At 52.3% G+C, this 23,524-nt stretch overlaps 2 protein-coding genes across 2 annotated transcripts in view; both read left to right on the forward strand.

Moving 5' to 3' along the window:
• Window positions 1-13,225, forward strand: part of LOC144121609 (zinc finger FYVE domain-containing protein 21-like) — a 52,084-nt gene extending 38,859 nt beyond the window's left edge. Inside the window, 1 exon segment of the mRNA XM_077654915.1 lies at window positions 5,359-13,225. Coding sequence (XP_077511041.1) covers window positions 5,359-5,400 — 42 coding nt within the window. The 3' untranslated portion in view covers window positions 5,401-13,225.
• The window catches only part of LOC144121606 (rab5 GDP/GTP exchange factor-like), a 116,423-nt gene continuing 103,529 nt past the window's right edge, over window positions 10,631-23,524 (forward strand). Inside the window, exon 1 of the mRNA XM_077654907.1 lies at window positions 10,631-10,766. The gene's annotated coding sequence lies outside the window, so the exon portion shown is untranslated. The remainder of the gene's footprint in view (window positions 10,767-23,524) is intronic.

Genomic DNA, 23,524 nt, shown 5'->3' on the forward strand with positions numbered 1-23,524 from the left:
CTAGAAAGGGCACCGCGGTGGCGCAGTGGTTATGGTGCTCAACTGCTGACCGAACTGACTCGGGTGGTAGTGGTAGTGGTTTTATTAAAAATAATAGTAAAAAGGAAGGAAAACATTTTTGCTAGCCCCGGCATCTGCCATCGATACTGAAGCACCTGAGCTGGGGCAGCGGAAATAAAGGACAGCAGGCAGAATGGAGAAATGAAATGAAAGAGGTGGGGGGACAGGAATAGAGGACAGGGGGAGAAGTAATATGTACAAACTATTTACACAATAAGTAATGTGTCCGGGTTGTGCGCGTGATTAGTTCAGTTTAGAGGAATTAAATAACACACGCGCACAGCACTGTGTTGGTTACAACTGGAGTGGGGCGTCCAGTTATTAATCGTTCAAGGTAGAACTCGCGGAGCGTTCGGTCACTGCGTGTAACTACCTGACGGAGAACAGACGGGACGTCAAGCCCGTGTGTTCGAGGAATGCACAGAGGCTCACCAAAGTTCGCTCACGAGTGCGCGCACTGCCCTGCGGCCACAATAGCGTCTTGATGGAGTCTGGTAGTATGCCCTGCGCCCTATAGGCCGCGAGCATATCGCGACGAGCATCGGCGAACGCGGAGCAGCGAAGGAGCAGGTGTTCCAGTGTTTCCACTGCACCGCATCCGTCACACACATCACTCGACGCGATTCCGTGACGCACCCGTCGTTCCCCGGGCCACACGCAGCCAATGCGCGCGCGGAGGATCATTGCACGTTGTGACCGTGTAAGTGCGCGACAGCCGGTGACACTGTCGATGCGCTCACCTCCTGCGATGCGTGGGTCGGGGTGCTGCTTTCGGAGATGGTCGTGGATGGCCGCACGCACGTCCTCCAGCGCAAGGGGCAGATCGCTGGCAGGTAGTTGGTGTTCAGGTTCGATCCTGGTTGCGGCGGTCGCATTTCGATAATAATTATAATAATAATAATTGGCTTTTGGGGAAAGGAAATGGCGCAGTATCTGTCTCATATATCGTTGGACACCTGAACCGCGCCGTAAGGGAAGGGATAAAGGAGGGAGTGAAAGAAGAAAGGAAGAGAGAGGCGCCGTAGTGGAGGGCTCCGGAATAATTTAGACCACCTGGGGATCACGTGCACTGACATCGCACAGCACACGGGCGCCTTAGCGTTTTTCCTCCATAAAAACGCAGCCGCCGCGGTCGGGTTCGAACCCGGGAACTCCGCATCAGTAGTCGAGCGCCCTAACTACTGAGCCACCGCGGCGGGTAGGTCGCATTTCGATGAAGGCAAAATTCTAGAGGCCCGCGTACTGCGCGATGTCAGTGCGCGCTAAAGAACTTCAAGTGGTTGAAATTATCTGGAACCTCCTACTATGGCGCCCCTTATAGTCTGAGTTGCGTTGGGACGATAAACCGCATTAAAATGAAGATTAATTCCAGAAATTAAGGGTTTAGCCATGTTGTGAAATCCAAGAAGTATATATAGGAAAATTTGAGCCACACTCTATTTTTCTTTTTATTCGTCCAGAACAGAATTTGAGATCTCAGAAATGCAACAAATAAAGATACAAAATTTTAAGCCACTGTAGGAAATAAAATGATGCAAATAAATACACAAAATATAAGGTGAAACATTGTGAAAAACGACATAAGCACTCTCAGAAGTACGACGTCGCTCTAAAAAAAAACTACGCACGCACTAAAAAAAAACTAGAAACAAAATTGACACGCTGAACCACAGATGAGCATAGCAAACGGAGACTTAAACTTCAGATGCTAGCTCCAAGAACTTCATCGTAGACCATTTCGTGTAATTGACAGGGCATTCCTTCCCTCTACATAAAGACATAAAGCAACTCCTACGAATGATGGCACGTCCAAAACACCCCAATCAGTGTAAACCCTTTCCCAGTTCACAGTCATGAATTTGATTCCACAGTGCAGTCATTTCCGGCACACTCTCTGTGCATGATCGAGCATGCACAATGTCCAAGGAAAGCGTTTAAATATATTCGGTACCTTGACTGCAGTGCTTTTATAGCTCTTATGACATTGGGTAAACACAGCAGTAGGTCGAGCACCCATAATTATCCAAATTTGTTCTCGCCTTCGGACGAAACACCTCACCGCTCGCCTCGCTCACTGCAAACTGAACCAGAGAGCTGCGTTGGCTGCGTCCGCCTTTCGCCACCGCTCGTGAGAGTCGGCCGACGCCATTGGCTGGAAGGGGGTCCTTTGACAGGGAAAAGCCACATGGGGGCTGGCCACCGCCCCGCTGTCGTTCCGCCCCTTTTGGAGCCGGCCGTGGCAAAGGTGGCCTCTGATGATAGGCGAAAGCGTCCCGAGAGCCGGTTCCTGACCGGCTGCCTCTTTTGTTTCTTAAAAAACGCTGGTCGGCGTGATTGCTTTTGCTCTTATCGCCTAGCGTTGAAACCCCCAATCTCAGATTTCGCCGGTGCTTATTGGTTCGAAGCCTCTCTCCGCGACCTTGAGGCTGATCTGGAAGAGCAACCTGGGTTGCACAAAACCCCCACAAGTGGCAGCACCTGCCATCGCAGCTATGGCAGTGGCACATCGTTTAACCGCGCCTGGAGTGCGATATGAGAACTCCCAGCGACCTATGAAAGTTAATTAGGGAATGACCAATTCCGCACATATGTGGGCATTAACGCTAGCGCGTCGTACCATTAAGGCTGAGCTTAAGTCCGATTTCGGCGATATCTTCGTCTGAAGCCTGCTCGACCTTGAAAACCGAGCCTCGAACCGGCGCCGCAGTGCTATCGCGCATAATTTGCATTTGGTCTAACCACGCTAAATCATCCACGATTCTTTTTTTCTTGGCATTCCTCGCGCCGACTTCTCACTGGAGGTAACGAAAATGAAAATTGGTTTTTGGGGAAAGGAAATGGCACAGTATCTGTCTCACATATCGGCGGACACTTTAACCGCGCCTTAAGAGAACGGATAAAGGAGGGACTGAGAGATAATAATAATAATAATAATAATAATAATAATAATAATAATAATAATAATAATAATAATAATAATAATAATATGTTTTGGGGGAAAGGAAATGGCGCAGTATCTGTCACACATATCGGCGGACACCTGAACCGCGCCGTAAGGGAAGGGATAAAGGAGGGAGTGAAAGAAGGGAAGAAGGAGGTGCCGTAGTTGAGGACTCCGGAATAATTTCGACCACCTGGGGATCTTTAACGTGCGCTGACATCGCACAGCACACGGGCGCCTTAGCGTTTTGCCTCCATAAAAACGCAGCCGCCGCGGTCGGGTTCGAACCCGGGAACTCCGGATCATAGTCGAGCGCCCTAACCACTGAGCCACCGAGGCGGGGCGACCGGTCACAAAATTTACCGGACTCAGAACTTCAGCAGTTTTCGCCCATCGCTTTAAAAAAAAAGGGGGGGGGGGGGATGCGCGGTGGTATGGGGTACGCCGTTATGTGGGCACGTCTCAGTCATGTCGGCCATTTTGACTGCTGACGAATGATGGTCCGACGAGTGATGATACTCATGCTCCCATAAATGGATGTTAACTAGAACTGCGCTGAAGACAGATTTCTTCCACTCTCAGAACCGCTCAGGATAACGGGTACCTATTTACTAGTCGCACGGCTGAAAAGGACAGTGATTCGCCGCCCCCCCCCCCCCCCCCCCACCTTTGGAAAAAGAAAAAAAAGGTTGTGTGTGTGTGTGTGTGTGTGTGTGTGTGTGTGTGTGTGTGTGTGTGTGTGTGTGTGTGTGTGTGTGTGTGTGTGTGTGTGTGTGTGTGTGTGTGTGTGTTGCCTGTTTAGCTATTCTTTGTGATCGAAATAAAAGAATAGGCCGCTAATCAGCGCTGTGTGTCCGTAAACGAACTTGTTGTCCCCCTGCTTTGCGCTTGTCATTCGTAATTTTAACATGTATACAGGCTTTTGCAGTATGATGAATAATAATAATAATTGGTTTTTGGGAAAGGAAATGGCGCAGTATATCTGTCTCGCATATCGGCGGACACCTGAACCGCGCCGTAAGGGAAGGGATAAAGGAGGGAGTCAAAGAAGAACGGGAGAAGGAGGTGCCGTAGTGGAGGGCTCCGGAACAATTTCGACCACCTCGGAATCGTTAACGTGCACTGACATCGCACAGCACACGGGAGCCTATGCGTTTTGCTTCCATTAAAACGCAGCCGCCGTGGTCGGGTCCGAAACCGGGAACTGCGGATCAGTAGCCGAGCGCCGCAACCACTGAGCCGCCGCGGCGGGTCTGCAGTATGATGTCGAGCGTAATTTATGCTTAATAATAGAAAACGATTATTCCAAGTTGTATGTGCGAAAAGTACTTTTTTTTCCTTTGTTCTATATAGCTTTTTTTTCTCCGGGGCGGTGGTAGTTCCCGTGAGACATATTTAAACTTCAGTCTCTAGAGGCAACGACAGAACGCGTTTTTACGCGCGAACCAACTGTTCCCTTTCGTATTGGAAACTACCCGTATCAATCTGCCAAATGCTGCAATTCCGATGCTGGTCGAGCTGGTGGCGATAGGCTCGCCAGTTCTCGCCGCGGCGGCGTCAGCGCGTCTGCTTCCGCCCGCGCGTATCACCCTCATCGCTCGTTGGGCGCGTGCCTGTCTCGGCTATCTTTGTTCGCTTCCTCCCCTCCTGCGATGGCGGGGGGGAAATCGCTGGTAAAAAGAGGGCGCTCGCTTGTATACCGCTAATAACGAGGTTGCTCGGAGTTGCACGAGGCGATAAGTGGCTCCCCCCCCCCCCCCCCCCCCCCCTTTGTCTTCCGGGAACCCCCGTCGACCTGGTCGCCCTCTCGGCCCAGTGCGCCAAGAACTCTGGCTCTCTCCCTGTGACTCATGCTGTGACGTCAGACCCGAGCACGTGCTCCGAGATGGTCACGGCGTGTTTCGCCTTTATCCGTTACAGATGCAGGAACGGTTTCCTCCCTTTTGTTTTTTTTTTTTTTGTGGCCTACAGAATTCGCAGAAACATCTTCGCCAGCGCCTATACTTTATTGTTCGTGCCCAACAGGAACGAACAATACGCGGCAGTGCGCGCCGTTAGGTCTGTCGCCGACCACCTGTGGGCCATGATGATGGCAGAGCTCACGAGTTTGCGGTGTTCGTTATGTTATATCCGGTGCGCCCCGAATTGTCCCCGTGCATAACCAGGCTCGATATTCGTCAGTGGTGCCTCCTGCAGGAACTTTATCGCGTCACTACAGCCTTTACTCAACGTGCTGGCTTATACCTGTAGGGCCCTTTGTTTTCTGGTTTTATAGCGCGTGTTCGCGGTGCTAAAGTGCGCCTAATCGGCACGTGCTTGGCGATGACGTTTCCCGCGTTCTTCTTCCCCCTCTGCAGGCCTTCCGGATGATCCACAGCCCGGACACCTCGCCGGACTGACTGCAGGAGCCGAGCGACAGCCCCGGCGGACGCCTGCTGATGCTGCCGCTGCGGCCGTGCTGAGAAGGCATGCTGCTGCTGTGTAGTACCACGCTGGAGGAAGCCACCGCGCACTGGAGAAGTGCGCCGCCGTTGCCTTAATCGCCGCCCATTTACGCGTGGCCCTCCCCGTACATATCCAAACTGCGTAGATTTGCGTCCCAAGGTGCGGGGCCTTCAGCTGTTTCCCCGCCGACGGACGTCGTTATGGCCGCCCTGTTCGCCGGCCGACCAGTTTCGATTCTTTAATTCTCTCCTACTAATCGCTGCTGTCTCTCATCCCCTGGGCTAAATTAGGCCGTCGCTGATATCATACTGCGTACAGAGAGAGAGCCGCGTCATGAAGCGGCATCTGTCGAAGGTTGCCGCAGCTCTAGCCATTCGGGTAGACAGGAAAACTAAATTATGTTCTTCACTTGTGTTCCATTGCGTGTCGAGATTCACGGCCAAGATCTGATTTAGACTGAATTAAGTGTACCGCAATGGACAGGGTCACCAAGTAGTGAGAATACATAATATTTACATATTGCCCCGGGAAATGCGTTGCGCCCACTTGCGATGTTTGTCTCGACAACGTGTGTGTGTTCATTTCAGGTGAACTGCATGGCGGGAACCCAGGCCGTGCTACTACTCGGTATGCAACGTGTAGCCAATTCGAACTTGCGCGTGCTGGCATTGCATGTATACTGTTTGCCGACTGACTCGCGTATGCCGTATTGGCCCTGCAGCAATTGGCTTCGCGAACAACAACGCGACTGTTTTAAACTCCATAGAAACGTGTATGGTGTTACCACATTCTTTCTGTCATGACTTCTTTCTTTCGTTTTTGAGTGCAGCTCGGAAGAGGGACTGCTGGAATGGGCAACAGGAGTGGGATACGGGTGGCGTGATGTATACGGTGGCGGTCTCGGTGGCGTTTGGTACGGAAAAGCCAGTGGCGTTTTCCAGCCCGGCGTACCGCACCAGCAGCGTGAAACCCCGTTCGATCGAAGACCGCTTTGGGCCTCCTCTCATTTCGGGATTGACAGACCTGTCGCCATTGGCCTACGGGAGGATTGCGCAGACATGATACAGCGGTGGCCTAGTTTTCCAAGCGTCGTCTTAAAGGTTGATTAACTTCCTCGTTTATGTGTGTGACAACGACGCGCTGCGATTTTTCTTTCTTGCATACATCGAAGGCAGATGTGCCGCAGTCGTCCTGCATGGTTTTCTTATTGTTATCACTTTTTTAGCATGTTTCGATGTGCAGTCTATCTGTAACCTATTCGACGGCTGGCCAGTTTTGTCCTCGCTTGATTCGCCCATATTGCTGTTGGCGCCTCGGAGCTCGAACCTGAGTTCAGTCCCCCCCCCCTCCCCCCCAAGGCTTTGGTGCTCGCTCGTGAAGCGGTTTTCCTTGCTTCCTGTTTTCGTGTGTGTGAGCAAGCGACCTTGTTCGCCAGGTTCGAACAACTGTAGACGTTCGGCGAACTCTTTCTGGCTGTAGTCTTATTCATCGCTTATAGCAGGCACTTCCTGAATCACCGCTGTTGTTTGTTTTTTCTATTCGCGCTTCATTGCCGCCATAAACCGGAGCCACCTGCTCGCTGGGCATTGAACCTGATCGGCGGAAATAAGCTCACGGGAATTGAACGGGGTGTTTCAACGAGAAGGGCTCGTAAACTGGGCCGTGAAAAGCACTCGACCGGCTTCGTTTGCGCGCTTCCACGCAAGTTCGGGGGCTCGCATCAACGGAACTCTCGAGAGGGGAATCACTCGGGTAGTGTAGGCCTAGGAGCTAGCCCTTTGTTCATGGCAGTCAGAAGCTTGCAGCCGGTAGACAGTTTCACCAGCGGGAGCACACTGGCGTAGACGTATGCGGGACCATCCGGTTGCCTGGCGGTCATGGAGGTGGTGGTTTATTTAAAGCAAATAAATGAAAAAGGGAAGGGAGAAGGATGTTGCCGGCCGCGGAAATTGCTGTCTAATAGCTTAAGCACCCGAGCTGCAGCCGGCGGAGGTGAAAGGGTAAGTATAGAGCGGAGCTATAGCAAGAAAGGACTGGGGAGAGCGGGAAGAAGGGGCGGTGCTTCCAGCCGCTGCCATGGGAGGTGCGTGACGTCAGAAAGAGACGTCACGGCGAAACAGTGAAAGAGCTTCGCTGCTGACGTAACGAGCGCTGCATGACGTAACGAGCGCGGATTTCGGGCGAACGCTCGCCACCGCAGGTCGCCGCGAGGCGCGGAAGCGCGAGTTTTTAAAAATGTATTGTAGCTGGTCGGTTCGCTTTTGCTGTACTGCACGCGGCATGAACACCCGGTGGCCTGTGCTCTACATAATGCAGGGCTATTATAAACAATCTCAAACACCCTTTTCAGGGACCCTTTAAGTTCCTGGAGAAATCAGCTTCTATACAAGTTAGGACATTTGAGAAAACTTCTCTTTCGCAAAACAAAGAGATCTAACTTTGCGTTCGGATCATGATGGCTTTTATGTGTCAGGGAACACAATGACCGTAAGAATTGTTCCTTTATTAAATAATTTTACTGAAGATCGCGAAGTCTTTCTAGCTCTTGTGGGCCGATTAACCAGGCCGAAGTGCGACAAGGCGCTTATGACGTACCTATGTACAACTTTTATATATATATACTTCTCCCCGTTAAACAAATATTGGCGTCGTCTTGGTTTTGTTTCTGTTTTTGCTTATGTAATGCACGCGGCCTTTGTGGTGTATGTGCTTGCTACGCGAATGTCGATCCGTGATATTGTTCTTTCAGGGCGAGAGATAAGGGAGTATGTGAGCGCTTATCTGGTCTCCTTCCCGTGCCAGTCATTGCGAAGGTCGTTCCTTCTGTCGAGCCGCAATCGAAGCGTCGAGATTACCGAGACTGCCGGCCTCTCTATTTCTCGTGTCGCAACCGATGCATCCGGGGACCAGCCACCGCTGATAGAGGGGCCTTCGTGCAGTAGTACCATACGCGAGCGACTGCTCTTCGTACGTAGTCGCGCCGCTTGCCTTTGGCGGATGGTCACGTGTTTGTAGCGCATGCCTGACGCGAGCATTTCGGTGGCAACCAGCCTTCCTTTCGATCTGACGCAGTTAAACTTCCTCATTTCGGAGCTCACGGGGCGCTCAAATCGCTTCGCTGTAGCCGTTGTTAATTTTCTAATTTCAGGATCTTGTTGCTGCTTAGGGTTACGATACGCTCGGAATGGCTTTTCCGTCGCTGTGTCTGTGACTTCGTTTTTGACGGCTTCGTTATAACGAGGTTTAACTCTGGTATAGCGAGCTGTGCAAGATCGGCTGTCCAGTTCCACGTGTGGAACGTACCCGGTGCTATAGCACGTGGTTCCACAGCGCATGCGCAGAGAACTTGGAGGCTCCTGCGCGCATGCGCAGATGCTCGGAGCCCGTGCACTGCAGAAGGCCGCCCCGTGTCGCTGTTGGTTCGTCTCCTTACTGCAAAACTATAGCGCCGCTAACGGTTATCGGAGTTCCCGAAAGGCGCTACCGTCTCGTACTAAATTTAAGGGGGACACCGAGCACATTTATTTGCACGAGGTTTTCGTTTTGTCTATAGGCCGATAAGAGGGCCTTTTTTTTTTTACTCCTTGGATGTTTTTTTCGGCGGCGAAAGACGCTTGCTTTGCTGGAAAATTCGGACCTACTGTTTTTCTTTCTCCCGCTACCTCGGTTCAAACTCGCCGCAATGGTTGCGACATGAGTGTTGGGGCTTTGCTGCGGTTAAATTTCGGCTTGTACCTTTTGTTTTCGTCGTCCTTTGTGCGATGAAAGTGCACTCGCGTTTCTGGTTCAAAAGCAACCTTTATATTTTAGCGTAACACTTCATGTTCTGTTTCAATGAGTAATAAAAAACAAAACGCCTGACATCATCACTGCACCTGTGGTAACGACCTGCGGCGGCGCCGCCTGTCCTTACTTGTTCTCTCTTTCCTAGCTCTTAACGAGGGCGCCATTTCCTGTGAAGAGAGCCTCGTCCTTAGATAAAGATACCGCATCAGTCAAGGCTAACTTCAGTTGGCCCCCAGTGTCCCGTTAAGTTATTGTTCGACATGCAGGGGGCGATGCAGCAGGGTAGGAAACGGGTATTGGGAGCAGGGGGACCGCGGACCGCAGGGCGCAGAAGTGAGTGACCGTTTGTTCTGATCGCAGACAATGCTCGGGATAGGCCGCAGGCTAAAAAGATAAAAAAGCTTGAAAGCGACTGTGGCCTTTCTACAATAAACCACGAGGAAAAAAAAAAACTTCATAGTATCAAGCTGGAAGAATTTTTATTGTTGGCGCCGTGCTGCGCCTGTCGTCGAATCTGCTCTTTTCTTTTTCTTCCCGCATTCCGTACAGGTTCAAAGTTTACCTCAGACAATCTGACTGCCGTTATCCGTGCAGGAGAGAGGAGGCACGAAGGTGTGTTAGGTGCTTCTGTCTCCTGGAGCGGCTACCCTCTAAACGGAAAGGAGTAACAAGAGAGTAAGCTCTCCCTCGAGCTCTCTCAGCTTACTCCCTTAGAGTATAGCCTGAAAGAAAAAAAAAACACTAAGCGTTTCAACCCACCACCCGTGTTCACACGCGCGCGCATCTGGGAGGACTCATTCATTCGTCTTGAATTATTTTTTTTGTTTTTTTTTTCATTTGCGCGCATACATGGTCCAGGAGTGTACAGGAACAGTGTAGCAGGGAAGTTACGTGCTGCTGTTTGAAATAACGGCAGTCGCTCGTTATGTGGTTAACGTGCAACGGTCGCTCCGTGCAGTGTGTTCGCGTATAGCAGTGCGCGTTGCCATGTCAGTCTGGCTGTCACGGTTCCTACGGCTGCCGAAGGTTTTCCAGCCTGCGACCTGAGAACTGACGACGGCATTGTTGCTTGACGCGAACTGACGGAGCGCTTGATGCCACGGAGTCACTGGTGGGTGACCTTATGTGCTGCAGGAGTGCGTGAGAGTGCCAAGATTATCCGATCTCCTCGCCGTTCGTGTGGGTGTGTCTGTAGGAAACTGTGGCGGACACGATAAGCGGGCGCAGATTACGTCACCGCGAGATACTGGAAGTTCCGAGAAACCGCGATATTAGTCGAGAGCGGCTCGAAGCGGAATCGACACTGTGTAAATGTGTTGTTTGTGCACGCTGTTACAAGTCGTCCCTGTCGCGTATAGTATAGATCTTCGTGCCCCACGATACTTGCACTTTTATCGTCTGGTTGACCGTACTGTGTACTTAGCTTGAGTTAACCGCAACTGTTTCCAGACTACGCTGTGTATCCCATTTTGAACCGACCAAACCAACTCCAGCCAGTCGTCGCGATCCTGTCAGTTCTTCCATCTGACCACATGTATGTATGTACGCCACCGTTGCATGTCAGCCACAAAAGCCTTCATATATCCAAGTTGTGCAAAATTGGGCTCGTTGTCCTCGTGTTGCTACCGATAACAATGAAAGTAACCTTCCCCCAGGCAAACAGAGGGAGAACTTCATTGCAAGTTCGACAGGATAGTCTACGCACCGTCTATTGAGATTTTTGTCAGAGCCGCTTTATAGCTACTGTCACCGCTTACCAGTAGAATGCTTCCGCCGCCTGCTTTGCTTGTATACTACAGTCGCGCCCAGTGTGACCTGCAACACAGACCGGGGTCGGAGCTGTGGCATCCCGAGCCACTGGGGCTAGTCGCGGCTCTTGCGGAGTACGAGTTGGAAATTAGAGAGTGAATTCGGAGTGCCCTTCGATTCTTTTAAGTTTGTGTATCGTCAGCGCTCCCAGCTTCGTATTGTTTTACCAAGAGACCTCTCATTTTACGCGTAAAGTTTCTCATTTTACAGGAGCGTTGCTTTTATCTCGCCACAAGGCAGCCGTTGGCGTGTTGCTGGTCATCAGAGGGATTTAGCATGCCGGAGACGTACCGGTTTTACGCACGCCTGCTGCGCACGCGCAGTGGGTCTCTCCGGCCATGCCCTTGCCACCGCGCATGCGCAGCACCCTTGCGTTACGCTAGTGCGTCTCTGGTATGCTTCATCTCTCTGTTAGGGGCCCGAGTGTACCACATCATGGGGCGCATGTGTTTGCCTGCGTCCGCGTGCCGCATTGATGAGCAGTCGGTGGAGGTAACTTTGCGTGGGCGGGACGTCAAATCGTACCTGCAGCTGACGTCCGCAGGCCGGTGAGGCCCTCCCGCTTATTATTTTCCGAACTCCCACGCGAAGGCCGCTATCTCACGCATCGGGAATGCCCCTCTGCGCTCCTTTATATTTTTTTCTTGCATTCCGCATTGATGAGCACAGGGAGTCTTCTAACTGGTACTTCTTTTTTTACTTTTTTTCAACGCAAACGGGCTCATGCCAGCGTGTTCTTCCTCTATGACTCCTTTTGTCGATCCACATAAAAAGAGAGGCATCTGGTGTATGTCTCTCTCTCTCTCTCTCGTTTCATTGTGCTCCCGCGCAGAATGCCCGTCATCTTTTGTTTTCTTTGTTTTTTTCCCTCTCTCTATAAGCGCTGCACACTCGCGTTCGGCCGTATATGCCATCCATCCTCGTCGCTATGCGGAGCTGTGTCGGATCGAACTGCACGGGTTGCGGCAGCGACGCATTCTGTCGCCGCTGATTGTCGTCTTTGTTCCGTTTGCGTTACAAAGAAGTGTTCGCTGGGAATTTCGAAGCCATAAAATGTCCTCGCGATTCGGTGTTCGCGTGTTGTGTGCGTTGGCGCCTTCCACCGGAGGGACACGGGAGAGAGTGAAGGCCCGGTGATGCCCGGCTGGCTGTTCTGCGCAGGGAGACGGGAATGTCTGTAACGCAAACTGTAAATACCGGGATGCGGTCATAATTTCAGAAGGCAGAGAATCGGAGGCCTGCAAGAGAACCCTGACGTTGCTCAGCCTTGTGAGGCGAACGTTTCGCGCTGAAGTGGCCGCAGTGTTCCGTCGAACGCCTGGCAGTTGCGTTTACTTGGCGGCTGCGTTCACCTTGATGCTGTTGTTTCACGCAAACGGAAACTGCTAACTGGATGTTTCGACACAACTGGCATCCAGTGCCTCGACGGCTGGAGTATCCTCAAAGGGGATATTGGGAACGACCATAGACTGAATGTTAAGACTGCTTCAAAACAAGTTCTTCCCCCTCTTCGGATCGCGTCCAGCAAATTAAGCAACGAATTGCACACACGTTGGGTGCGCCTGGCGGTGCTGTGGCTATCGGTCCATGCTGCAGTATCGGAGCACCCTGACGGGCCAACATCTTTTTCGTCTTTTGTTGTTTGTTTTCTTTCTTGCTACTCGCGCCGCTGTCCAGCCGCGCGATGACCGCCTCTGCAATAAGTGGCTCGTAAGCACGAAGCTATGTATACTGACTAACTATGCGCGTTTTATGTTTACACACATGGTGCAGATAACCGCAATGCGGCGAAGTTTGTCACCCCATTTTTTTTTTTGTTTCATGACTATTCCTGTTTACCAAGTGCCTTACAGACTGCTGTTCAGTATCTGTCGTGCGTTTACGTTAAATACACTGTGGTTATCGCAACTGTATAGTACACCATATTGTACCTTTAGTTTACGATAACTGTCACATGCGATTGTACCTACCCTTAGGTCATAGGGGTCCCCTTTCGGTCCCCATAGCAATGTATCTCGTGTCCTCAACAGTGTTCTCGGCTACTCAGTCGTACGTTGCAATTACGTGAGTTTTGTGCGTGTCTATGTCCCCATGTGCAATGTTTCTTTAGTATGTGTGCATGTATTTACATCACGACTGCTTCGACATACGAGAGCTAAAATAAAGGTTGACTTGTTGCTAGAACGAAGGCTTTCGTTGTTTACTCGCTCTGACCTTTGCTTTTTCTGTGCCTTTTTTTTTTCTGTAAACGTGCACACTGCTCGAATGGAGCGCTGTGCTGGGACGCTTTGTGGCATCGTTTATTTTCTTGCGTGCCGCTGCTGTTCCAACCTGGGTCGGCAGTTATTCAAATTACAGTCTGTAAAGTACACACGAGACGTCTCGTGTCTCTCTCTTATGGGGCGTTTTTGTACTCTGTTTTCGTTAAAAAGTATCGTCGTCGATCGCATCAAAGCACGCAGATATTAATGAGCGCAATATTTTTGGTAACATTTCTTATCGAAACCTCAAGCAGCCGCATGACAGTGCTCTACGAAAAGTCTAAAGCATATTACCAGTAACCAAAGCAATTATGGAGGCCAGACTTCCTGTTGTTTTGGAATTGTATGGCATGGTGTGGTATGGTGTGCCGACATGGAATGCGATGTTTAAACGTCCGCAATGGGTAAACGGACTACGCTAGACGCCGCAGCGGAGGGCTCCGGATTATTTTCGACCACCTGAGGTTCTGTAACGTGCGCTGACGTCACGCAATATTTCACCTCTACTTAAATGCTGCCGGTGCTGTCGGTATTAAATCCCACGACCTTTGGTACAGCCGACGAATGCCAGCCACTGAGCCACCACGGCGTATCTTCTGCTTCATTAACATAGTTTAATCGAGTTATCCCCTACGTAAGCGTGAAATCTTGTTATGTATATAAAATTATTATTTTCAAGTTTCTGGCCGTCGCGGGCAGTGCTCACATTAACTGCGTTGGTCGGTGCATTTACATTTTGGGTGAATTTAAAAGCGACAGAAATGGCACGCAGACCACGCTGTTCACTACGCAGTTAGTTCTAGAGTGCTGGCACAGCAGCAGTCAGCCGAGTTCTATGATCATGGCCATGGTATGCGAATCATTTCGCTACGCGTGGCCATCATCTCTGACCAGCTGCTGCGTTTCGTTTTGTCACCACAGCGTTGCGGGCCCCGTCACGCCGGTATTGCGTCGTACCTGTCCGGGTCGCTGTCAGCGTCACGTGTAGTTGACGGGGAGCCATATGACGGGCCGTCGATGCTCGAGGTGGCTCGTGTCGTCACGCGCCAATTGGCTCTGTCACCGTGAAACACGGGCTGGTCTGCTTTCTGGCTGCAACCAATGCCCCCTGGCGCTCGAAAATCTTATCCTGCTCGAAAAGTTTATTCATAGCGGCATGCAGCAAGGGTTGGGGTGTGGGGATATCCTGCACGAGACTTGAACGGATCGAATTTCGTGCCCTCTCGAGACCCTCATGAGGGAGTTCTTAATTATCGTCATCCAATATTACGAAGGCCGTGAGCGGTGACGTGCGGGTCAAGGAGAACAGGCTTGGAAAAAATTGGTGCTTGCGGGCAACGAGCATGGGGTGAGGTATACTAAGTCCCGAGCCAGCCCTGTATGGTCACCCGCGTATCGTCCTCGCCAGCTCATGTTTGCCCTCTGCAATTCAAACGGAGTAACCTCAAGGAATGAGCAAGCGTCCATTTCTCTAAGCTTGAGGTTGTTCTGATGGTTTGTCTTGTGCAGTCCGCTTTTTGCCGCCTCTAAAGCCCGTCGCCCCTTCGCATATTTGCGGCGTCATTGGGCGCGGTTTTTACTTGTCTGCAGCGTACGCTGCTTCCACGAAGCAGTGCAGCACGTAGGGAAGCGGACTAACAAGGAGGATGAAGAAATAGAAATGCATAAAACGAGGACAGGTTCAAGCATATTGTACAAGCAGTATGCCACACCGCGTATAGCTAGGGATGCCTTAACCCTTTCGGTTCTGGTGGGTGTCCTCATACGAGGACAAAGAGTAATGCGATGGCATTAGAGGTCCCGTTCACGCGAAAAGCCAGCGTCCGTCCGTGTCACAAAAAAAGCGGGTGTCTCACTTGCCACGCTGGCCGGGTGGCGCTGGTGGTGGTGAAAAGCATTTGTTTATCTATATATACAGAAAGGTGCCCGGGGAGAGGCCCCTAGTGGGCAGGTGGCTGCACCACTGCGCAGTAGCGGTATGCCCGGGAGGGATCTCTAATGATATCGCATTGTACTCTTGATCGTAGCTTAAGCGTCGTCCAAGTTTTTTGAGACTATTCATGAAAACGTCAGCGATCAGAAGTCAGTTTGATACATACAGGTCCTCTTATTGATAAGAGTGTCACTTTTCGCACTTTTGCGCTTTTCCTTCTGGTTAAAAACGATGAGGGGGATGGCACTCGACAACAGTCAAGGACGGCGTGGAATTCATGTTCCGAGTTTTTTTTTTTCATTCTTGAGCTACTTGCGTATGCGTGCTGATGGTTGCGTACGTTCTTTCAACGTTACCGAAGTAAATAACTCAACTGATTTTTTTATCTCACTGGCAATGGTAGTAAATGTACTGCACCATTCATTAGATGTCCTCATGTGAGTGCTTCGGATTGAGTAAGTTTGGGCAAGTTGGGGAGTGATGTGTGAGATGGCGACACCACGCTCGAACGAGACGAGCGACGAGACCCACTTTCAACTGACGGTATGTTGCGTGATCACCGGGAGCGGCTGAGATTGCGCGAGCGGGAAGAGTGTCTGTGGGCCGTCTGTAGCGCTATTGAAGAAATCCATCGAATTCCAGGCGCAAACGTCAAGTGTCAGCATCGTTGTCTGTGTGCCTATGAGATTTTTATTTCCTGTTAATACTTTTGCAGACATCCGATGCGTACCATCGGGGACAAAAGCCACTGGCCCATCCTCTGGGTTCCGAGCAGTGCCGCACTGCATGCCAGCGGAATTTGATGAAGCACTCCTGGTGTCGAGATCGGCGCATTGCTTCGGTATCGTCACCAGGACCAGGATGGATGGATGGATGGATGGATGGATGGATGGATGGATGGATGGATGGATGGATGGATGGATGGATGGATGGATGGATGGATGGATGGATGGATGGATGGATGGATGGATGGATGGATGGATGGATGGATGGATGGATGGATGGATGGATGGATGGATGGATGGATGGATGGATGGATGGATGGATGGATGGATGGATGGATGGATGGATGGATGGATGGATGGATGGATGGATGGATGGATGGATGGATGGATGGATGGATGGATGGATGGATGGATGGATGGATGGATGGATGGATGGATGGATGGATGGATGGATGGATGGATGGATGGATGGATGGATGGATGGATGGATGGATGGATGGATGGATGGATGGATGGATGGATGGATGGATGGATGGATGGATGGATGGATGGATGGATGGATGGATGGATGGATGGATGGATGGATGGATGGATGGATGGATGGATGGATGGATGGATGGATGGATGGATGGATGGATGGATGGATGGATGGATGGATGGATGGATGGATGGATGGATGGATGGATGGATGGATGGATGGATGGATGGATGGATGGATGGATGGATGGATGGATGGATGGATGGATGGATGGATGGATGGATGGATGGATGGATGGATGGATGGATGGATGGATGGATGGATGGATGGATGGATGGATGGATGGATGGATGGATGGATGGATGGATGGATGGATGGATGGATGGATGGATGGATGGATGGATGGATGGATGGATGGATGGATGGATGGATGGATGGATGGATGGATGGATGGATGGATGGATGGATGGATGGATGGATGGATGGATGGATGGATGGATGGATGGATGGATGGATGGATGGATGGATGGATGGATGGATGGATGGATGGATGGATGGATGGATGGATGGATGGATGGATGGATGGATGGATGGATGGATGGATGGATGGATGGATGGATGGATGGATGGATGGATGGATGGATGGATGGATGGATGGATGGATGGATGGATGGATGGATGGATGGATGGATGGATGGATGGATGGATGGATGGATGGATGGATGGATGGATGGATGGATGGATGGATGGATGGATGGATGGATGGATGGATGGATGGATGGTGTGAAGGGATCGAATGGGCAGCTGCGTTGAATCACTGTGAGGTCGATCACGCGCCCAGTCCGTGGGCTGCCAGGACGCGTCCCCAACACACTCTCGCCACTTCCGGCACATTATGGTTCCTGCTGTCTCTGCGGCAGTGATGAACAGCCCTAATGGGGGCCCACTCGGCTTCGAAGGTCAGGCACCTGCGCTGCACAATGCTGCGCGGGGACCGAAAGGCTGACGCTACCCTCGCACAGAAGGTTTCATTACGGGAAAACGGGGTCTCTTTCCGAGGCGGGAGCATTTAGCTGCTCGCCTTAAACAAACACAGCCGCGTCCACCGCCGATGGCTCGCGGCGCCGCGGCCCGCCGCCTTTGCCGACACCCGACACACTGTCATTGCGTCCCGCGGGGGGGTCCCGTGCCGTGAGCTAATGGGGACGTCGGTTTCGGGGAATTGTCCCGGGCGGCGAACGTCCATTTTAACCCCCGTAAACAACAGATGCGGATCCCTCGTTGACGCCGCCGCGTGCATTAGTGGCACCGCGGACACGCCGGCGCCTCCTTGAAGCATCTGTCGAGAGACGACTCCCAGTTGTTTGGACCCTCCCGGAATGTTGTCGCGCCTCGTCCGTAACAGCGGCAAGCTAAGCCGCGTATGCGCACGAGAGGCGCCCCGCTGTGGTCCGATGACAGGACTAAGTGCGGAACAGCTGCGGGCCGGACGAGAGTCAAAGGAAAACGATTGCGCCTGCGGGCACAATGGGAGGTTGTTTTTGCTTTTTCTTCTGGGGGGCGAGAGTGTGAGCAATACTGTGAAGGCATGGGGCGTGCCACCTAAACCTGGTGGGCCAATCATTTCGAGTGTCTATTCCCGGAATGCCATGTTCGTATAGCTATTTTGATGTTCTTTTCGTGTTGGGCATTTTAGGGAAAGGGTTTTGAACCTTGCCGAAGCGGGAAGGCGTGCCATACAGTTTTTGAACCAATCAGGTGTTAGTTGTTTGTGATTGGGTGATGCAAGGGGTGGGCCAGTCTCCTAGGTCTTTAAAACCAGGTCCGGAGCCGGGAAAAGGCGTTCTGAGCTAGATTTAGATCCCTTGCATCTTTGGCGATGCCAAGGAGGGAAGATTTTCCCTTAGCCAGCTCCATGTAATCATGCTTGCCGTTTATTCTGTTGTAAATATGTGAATTCCTGTATAAAGTTTCAGTTTTCCTTCCTTCAGTCAAGTTTTGCCGGATCTCGTCTGTTATACCGTCTCGTCTCGGACGGTGGGGCACCCGGTGGTGGAGCCCGGTATACGAGTTATACGAAATCTCACCACGACCAAGAAGAACGAACCTATCTTTACTGGCGCAGTCGAGCAGGATCCTTTCGTTATCAGGAGATAGCAAAGGAGGAAGAGACGACGTTCCGGCAACGGGCCAAGCATCGGCGGCTGAGGAGGAGCAAGAGCTGAAGGCAGGAATCGGCAGCTTCCAAGGGAACCAGCAGCGGAGACTCCAAGGGTGGACCAGCAGCGCAAGGCGGTAGCCGGTCGGGAGAAGCTGCGTGGGGAAGCGGGCGGCGACAGAGAGACAGCAACAGCGACGAAAGTCGGACGCCAGCGAGGTGCATCTCATCAGTGGGTGAGTCCTCTTTGCCTTTCACCTTGGCGGGGGCATTGCTGTCTGGATAGGCGGTCTGGGAGTGCATGAACACCCGGTTCGCACACTTAAACCCGGACAGGCGGAAAGCGAGCACGATGAGTGAGGGAGAGGAAACGGTTGTTTCGGAGGACAGTTCGTCTGTGTCTGACGCTCAGATTAGCAAGATGGCTCTGGAAATTAAAAAAGAAGAGGCCAGAGCTGCTGAGGAGCACCGTCGAGCTCTCGAGGTCCAGCTTGAACTTGCAAAATTCCAAGCAAGCAACAAAGGAGTAAGCCTGGAGCAGAACGCCACGGCGTTGGAGAGAAGCGACTCGCGAGCGGAGTTCTGTCGGTACTCGAAATGGTTGTCGGGAGTGCTCCCGAAGTTCCCGGCAGAGGCAGAAGTGCCTGTCTGGTTCGAGTCGATTGAACACACCCTGGAGGCCTACGCGGTCCCGAAGGAACAGTGGGGCCAAATTGTATTTCCGCTAATAGTGGATAAGGTGCGGTTCTTGTCGACGCGCTTGACACCTTCGCAGCATAAGGAGTACGAAGTCCTGAAGAAAGTGGTGCTAGAAGAGCTTAAGCTCTCAGCGGGAGAATATCGCAGAAGGTTCATAACATCGAAAAAACTGCCTAATGAGAGCTGGAGGGCGTTTGCGACTCGCCTGCAGAGTTATCTCAATTTCTATGTGGAGGAAAGGGGGGTGAAAACGTTGGAGGGAATTGTTGAGTTGCTAGTGGCGGACCAACTAAAGAACACCCTGTCTGAGGACGCCCTTCGATACGTAACTTTGCAGGAGGGTGAGGGATGGAAGAAAGCGCCAACGTTGGCGGCATTACTGCAGACGTTCGAGGAAGCGCAGGGAAAGAACAGCGCAGTGAAAAAGCACGAGCAGAAAAAGGGGGAGAGCTCAAATGGTCGAGACGGAAAGCGAGATACGTACCAACCCAAACGGGAGGCGACAGGAATACAAAGGCCGGACACGAAGCAGAAGTATAAAGGGTGCTTTTCGTGTGGGTCGATGGGTCACAGGAGGGCCGAATGCCCGCATGGCTCGGGACGAACACCCACGAAAGCGCTTAACGCTAAAGGGGAAAGCCTTACTGCACGGGTGGCGACACAGGCACGAGCGGCCGCACAAAGCGAACTAAGACCGATAACTCTGTCTTGTCAGAATAGGCAAATTAATGCAATTCTGGACACAGGCGCAGAAATCACGGTTGTGCGGGAGAGCATAGTACCCCCGGGACTGGTGGAGCCACATGGGTCCATCGAATTGGTGTCAGCCTTTGGTGAAAAGGTACGGGCTAAGCTTGCAGTTGTGCCCCTGGTGTTAAACCGCGGGGCAGGCATTTTCTCCGAGATTAAAGAAGCGGTGCCAGTGGTATGCGCTCTGACCGACAAGCTAGCGTCGAGAACGGACTGTTTGCTTTCGGAGGAAGCATGGGAGTCACTGAGGGAGGAGTGTGATATGAAAGGGCTAGTAGAGGCGAACGACGGTCAGGTGGCAGACCACGTGGGGGTGGAACGGGACAAGTTACACGGGCCGCTAGAAGAGAAACCAGTCAAGGAGGGCGTAACTCCCCACGCGGAAGTGCACGCGGTGGTCGGCAGGGCAAGCGAGAGCGGCGCACTAATCGCCGAAGACACAGCTCGTAGTGTAACCGAGGAAAGCAGCGCCTCGGCGGTTTTCAGGGAGGAGCAGCGCAATGACGCCACATTGCAAGAAGTGTGGAAAAACGCCAGGGCTGGGAAAGGTGGCATAACTGAAGTAGACGGTCTCCTCTACCGTAAGGAAAACTTGCTTGGGCAACCAGTAATGCAGCTGGTGCTCCCTAAATCCCGACGTCAAGAAGTACTTAGGTTAGCCCATGAATCAAACTGGGGCGGTCACCTTGGATTCAGGAAAACTAAGGCGCGAATCAAGTACACGTTTTATTGGCCAGGTATTGAAGGGGATGTAAGGGCATACTGTAACAGCTGCCATGGGTGTCAGCCAAGGGCGGATCGCCGCCAGACGGACAGAGTGCCGATAGAACCGCTAACGAGGCCTCGATACCCGTTCGAACAGGTCAACGTCGACGTTATAGGTCCATTGGATCCACCCTCAGGAAGGGGTCACAGGTACGCGTTGTGCATCATCGATTTGTGCACACGATGGCCTGAGGTGGTGTGCTTGCGCTCCCTCAGTGCGAAGGCCACCTGTGACGCGCTCCTGACGGTGTTCAGCCGGACGGGAATTCCGGAAGTAGTCGCCTCAGACTGCGGGACAAACTTTACGGCCGAACTCACACAAGAGTTTCTGAAGAGGCTAGGCTGCTCGCCAAGGTTTTCAACGCCGGGGCACCCCGAAAGTAACGGCGCGGTCGAACGTTGGAACCGGACATTTAAGAACATGCTGTATCATATCATCCAGGAGGAAGGAAGGGAATGGGACAAGTTTGTGCCCTTCTTGTTATGGGCGTACCGCGAGGTACCACATGACACGACGGGCGTCGCCCCGTTCCAGATGCTGTACGGGCGAGAACCAACCGGTCCGCTGGTGGTTTTAAAGCGCAGCTGGGCGGGACAGATAAGTGTACCAGCTATGCTGGGGCCGTCCCCATCACAGTATATGCGGGAGCTGAAGAGGCGCCTAGAGCATGCAGCGGAGGTGGCACAATTAGTGAGCTCGAAGCAGCAGAACGCGTACGCGACCCAGTACAACAGGCGGGCGAAGGACAAAACTTTTCAGATAGGAGACAGTGTGCTGGTGTTTGACGAGCAACGTCCTGGAAAAATGTTCCCGCAGTGGAAAGGGCCGGGCAGCGTTGACGGAAAGTATCGCGAACACTCGTACTTCGTGCAGATGCCAGGAGGTGCCCGAAAATTAGTACACGCCAGCAAACTACGGCCGTATCAGAAGCGCGTAATGACAGTTGGGGTGATATTTGATGAGGACAGGGCGTTTGGCGAAGTAGAGTACGTGCCTCGATCGGTGTCAACGCGGGCTACAGTATCGGTCCTCCCCAAGGACATGACGGCCCATCTGAAGGCGGAGGAAGGCGGCCTCATTCGCAAAGTGTTCACCGAACACCGAGGCCTATTCGACGACAAGCCGGGAGTAGCGAAAATAGGAGAACACAGGATCGTTTTAGAGGAGGGCTTCACACCGAGGTCAGGTTACCCTTATCGAATACCCGCAAGCCTAAAAGGCGAAGTGGGCAAGCAAGTAGATGAGCTACTTGAGATGGGTCTGATTTTTCCCTGCGAAAGCCCCCACGCCCATCCCGTGGTCTGTGTCCCCAAAAAGGACGGGTCGATGAGAATGTGTGTGGACTTTAGAAAGCTCAATGCGGGGACAGTGGCAGATGCCTACCCGATGTCGTTGCAGCAGGAGCTCATTCTGAGCGTAGGAAGGGCTAAGTACATTACGCTCCTCGACCTTAGAAGAGGGTATTGGCAGGTGCCCCTGGCACAGTCGGCTCAGCTACTCACCGCTTTTGTCTGCCATCGGGGGCAGTTTGCGTGGACGGTAATGCCGTTTGGTCTGAAAAACGCGGCCCAGACGTTTCAAAGAGCCATGAACGAGCTTTTACTCCCGCATTCTGCCTACGCGTGTGCGTACTTAGACGACATCGCCGTGTTCAGCGAGGCGTTGCCTGACCACATACGACACTTGCACGCCGTCTTCGCAGCGTTAGAGAGGGCGAACCTGAAAGTTAAGCTGGAAAAGTGTCAGGTGGCGAAAGGGTCAATCCGTTACTTGGGACACATAGTGGGCTCGGGAAATCACGCACCCGATCCCGAAAAATTGAAAGCCATTAGGGGACTGAGGGCACCGAAAACGAAGAAAGAGCTCCGTAGCGTGCTCGGGCTGTGCGGTTATTACCGGGGCTATGTGCCCAACTATGCGGAGGTGGCAGCGCCGCTGACAGAGCTAACGGGGAAAAGGATTCCTAACAAAATTCCGTGGCCCGCGGAAGCTGAAAGTGCGTTTCAGCGACTCAAGGCGGCACTCTGTGAAGCTGCGGCTCTCGGGACGCCCGATGCTGGCAAGCCGTTTTGGCTGTACACGGACGCCTCAGCGGTTGCGGCGGGAGCCTGTCTCTCCCAGTGTGCCGCGGATGGCTCCGAGCGGCCAATTGCGTTCGCGAGTTGCAGATTTTCTCCAACGCAGGCTCGATGGTCAACCATAGAAAGAGAGGCGTTTGCAGTCATCTGGGGGCTGGGGAAGTTCGACCTCTGGTTGTTCGGCGCTCAGGTTACTGTGGTGTCTGACCACAACCCCCTCTCCTTTCTTACTCTCACCACGCCTCAGGGAGCGAAGCTGACGCGTTGGGCACTTGCCCTACAGAGATATAATGTGTCAATAAAACACAGGAAAGGGAGCGCTCACGGTAACGCTGACGCGCTGTCTAGGTTGCCGAACGACAGCTGGGAGGCAGACAGCAATGATCACGCCGGGGGGCAAGGAAGAGAGGACATGTGTACCAAAGAGCAAACCCAGTGACGTGTGCTGTGGCAGTAACTGGAACTGCGGTGTAATCCGCTCGTTTGGGTGTTTGCAGTGTCGCAATGTGTTTGCAGTGTCACAATGTGTTTGCAGTGTCACAATGTGTTTGCAGTGTCGCAATTTGTTTGCAGTGTCGCAATGTGTTTGCGGTGTCACAGTGTGTTTGCAGTGTCACAATGTGTTTGCAGTGTCG

The sequence above is a fragment of the Amblyomma americanum genome, chromosome 2, assembly GCF_052857255.1.
Source record: "Amblyomma americanum isolate KBUSLIRL-KWMA chromosome 2, ASM5285725v1, whole genome shotgun sequence".
Classification (NCBI taxonomy): Eukaryota; Metazoa; Arthropoda; class Arachnida; order Ixodida; family Ixodidae; genus Amblyomma; species Amblyomma americanum.